At 49.3% G+C, this 2,824-nt stretch overlaps 1 protein-coding gene across 1 annotated transcript in view; it reads right to left on the bottom strand.

The window, feature by feature from the left end:
- The window catches only part of BMP7 (bone morphogenetic protein 7), a 99,400-nt gene that overhangs the window by 32,155 nt on the left and 64,421 nt on the right, over positions 1 to 2,824 (bottom strand). The window contains exon 3 of the mRNA XM_017536574.2: positions 1,695 to 1,843. Coding sequence (XP_017392063.1) covers positions 1,695 to 1,843 — 149 coding nt within the window. The remainder of the gene's footprint in view (positions 1 to 1,694; positions 1,844 to 2,824) is intronic.

Below are 2,824 nucleotides of genomic sequence, written 5' to 3'. Positions count from 1 at the left end.
AAAAAAAAAAAAAAAAAAAACACAACACCTACAAATAGACAATGTCACCTTCAGGAACTGATCCTAGAGCTACACTCAAATGAAAAGTGACCTGTGCACCGAGGTTTCCCCCTGCAGCCTTGTATGTGAGAGCAAAAGACTAGAAAACACCTAGGCGTCCATCCCAGGGGAGCGGGGTAAGTCAGTTTTGGTGATGATGATGATGGACTGCTCTCCTTCACACATGTATTACAATCAGGTCCTGTTCTAAGCCTCATCACTCAAAGCACAGTCCAGGGACCCACAGCCTCTGTCACCTGGTGGCTGTCTGAAAACACAGGCCCCTCTGCCCCAGGACAGCTGAATCAGAACCTGCATTTACCCAGATGCCCATGGGAATCCTATGCTCAGTAAGGCACTATTTTAAAATCTCTTCCCACGGTAACCCATTACACCTTGTAACAACCCAATGGCTTAGACCCTCTCATCACCTGCATGCTGGAGGTGAGAAAGCCTAGGCTCTGACAGGTTAGGGAAATTGTCCAACACCAGGGAGTGTGTGGGTGGGAGATCCACATGGACACAAAACACATGGAACAAGGAAGCTCTTTCATGGCTGACAGGACCAGTCCCTGAGAGAAGTCATCATGTGAAGAACACTGTATATGCCAGGCCACCATTTGTGGGACTGAGGGAAAAACAGAAAGCCAAATCTCCATGTAATTGCTTAAATACCCAGAGTATCTCTGAAAAGAAGGAAACAGCAGTTCTCCCTGGGAAGTGGAACTCAGCAGCTAGAGAAGAAAGTGGGAGGGAAAATATTTTAGTGTTACACATGTATTGTCCATAGCTCCAAAGGCAAACATTGTGAAGGTGTTTATTCAAAAATAACTGAAAAAAAATTTTTTTGTTATAAAACTGGTGGAAGGAAGAAGCTACACATCTGGAAACCATCACCACCAAATTTTAAGCAAAGTCAAGCTACAAGATACTGTTTGTTATCTGTTTGGGGTAGGGGAAAATTAGCATAGAGAAGCCCATTCCCACTTCCGCACTCACCGACCTTCTTCCCTTTTTCCCTGCAGGCAGAACTGTGGTGGGGAATGAGAGGTGTTGGGGAGGGCAGACTCACAGCGGATTCTCCACGAATTGGGGACTTGGACCCACATTCAGGTTCTAATGTGGAAGGGACTAATGCCTTGCACAAGGGCAATTTTGTCCCACAGGGACATCTGGCGATATCTGGAGGCATTTTTGGGTGTCACAGCTGGGAGACACTGCTAGCATCTGGTGAGTAAGAGACCAGGGTTACTGCTAAACACCCTGCAGTACACGGGACAGTCCAGAATGTCCTGTGTCCTGTGGTGTCAACTTGGGGCTCCAGTTAAACTGCAGGTTCTTGATGCAGCAGGTCTGGGGTGGGCCCAGGACTCTGTATTTCTCATAAGACGGCTGCCACTCCTGCTGATGTGGGACCACCCTTTGGGTAAAGAAGTTTTACCCAATTCTGCTATGGCCAAACATATAATCTTCTTGGGAAAAGAGGGGAAGAGGCTGCTTCTGGTTTGGATCAAAAGGCTGAACATGGAGCACTGGCTGGGAGGGGCAGGGAAGCCTGTGTGTAGTGAAACAAGCATGTGCGCTGCTGAGACCCTCCTGAAGTCCAGGAGCACAGGCTGCACTAGAATGGCGGTGGCGGTGGCCGGGGGACTCACCATCCAGCGTCTCCACCGAAAGCTGCAAGCCCAGGTTGTGCCGCGGGTTGACCACCCAGTGGTTGCTGGTGGCCGTGATGTCGAATACCAGCCAGCCCTCCTCCGAGGCCCAGAGGGTGCGGGTGTCGAGCAGGAAGAGATCTGATTCCCTGCGAGACAGGAGGAGAGACACAGGCTTCACATTAGCCAGGTGACAGCTCAGCTACCCCAACAGATGGGAAGCAGGGCCTCATGGGGTTGGAGGGGAGGGAGGAAGCCCACTGGTCCCCAAGAGTGGGAACATCAGACCCAGATCCAGGCACAAAGACCCCCTCAGTAGCCATGGCGAGGAAAGAGAGTGCAGAAGAGCTACAAGGAGACACACACAAGGAACAGGGAGCTGTTAAAAGGCACTCTCACCCCACAAATTTTTAGGGGCATCACAGCAGGACAGAGTATAGGAAGACAGGGATTATGCAGCCTCCATGTTGCTGGAAGACTCTCAGAGAGCAGAAGCTGAGAGTATCTGAATATTTACCATGTGCTGGATACTTTGCCACGGGGGCTCAACACTACACTATCTCATTCAATTCTCACAAACCTAAGTTGTGGAAATATCATTTCCACTCAATGTATGGTAAAGCCATGATTTGTCCAAGGTCATTTAACCAGGAAGTTGCCAAGCTGGGGTTTCAGCCCAGTTACCCACATACCAGGGGAGATACACTTCATTTCTAGGACATGCAATGTTTTCATGAGTCCACCAAGAGTTAGGAAGTGAATCTCTGGACTGATGGTATTAATAGTGAAAACTTTTTCATTCTCTCTTCCTCACTTTTTTACAGTAGCAAAATGGGTAACATCATAATTAACTCTATAGGGATGGAGGGCAGATGGATGGTCGGATGGATGGGTAGATGGATAGGTAGGTGGATGGATGGGTAGGTGGGTGAATGAGTGGATGGATGGATGGATGGATGGATGGATGGATGGATGGATAAGTGAATGGATGGGTAGACGTGTGGGTGGGTAGGTGGAAGAGCGGATGAGCGGATGGGTGGATGGGTGGTTGGGTGGATGGGTGGATGGATGGATGGATGGATGGATAAGTGAATGGATGGGTAGACGTGTGGGTGGGTAGGTGGAAGAGT

Source organism: Cebus imitator, unplaced genomic scaffold, assembly GCF_001604975.1.
Source record: "Cebus imitator isolate Cc_AM_T3 unplaced genomic scaffold, Cebus_imitator-1.0 Scaffold99, whole genome shotgun sequence".
NCBI classification, from domain to species: domain Eukaryota; kingdom Metazoa; phylum Chordata; class Mammalia; order Primates; family Cebidae; genus Cebus; species Cebus imitator.
Note: the sequence above shows the minus strand (reverse complement) of the source record. Positions and strands in the feature narration are given on the sequence as shown.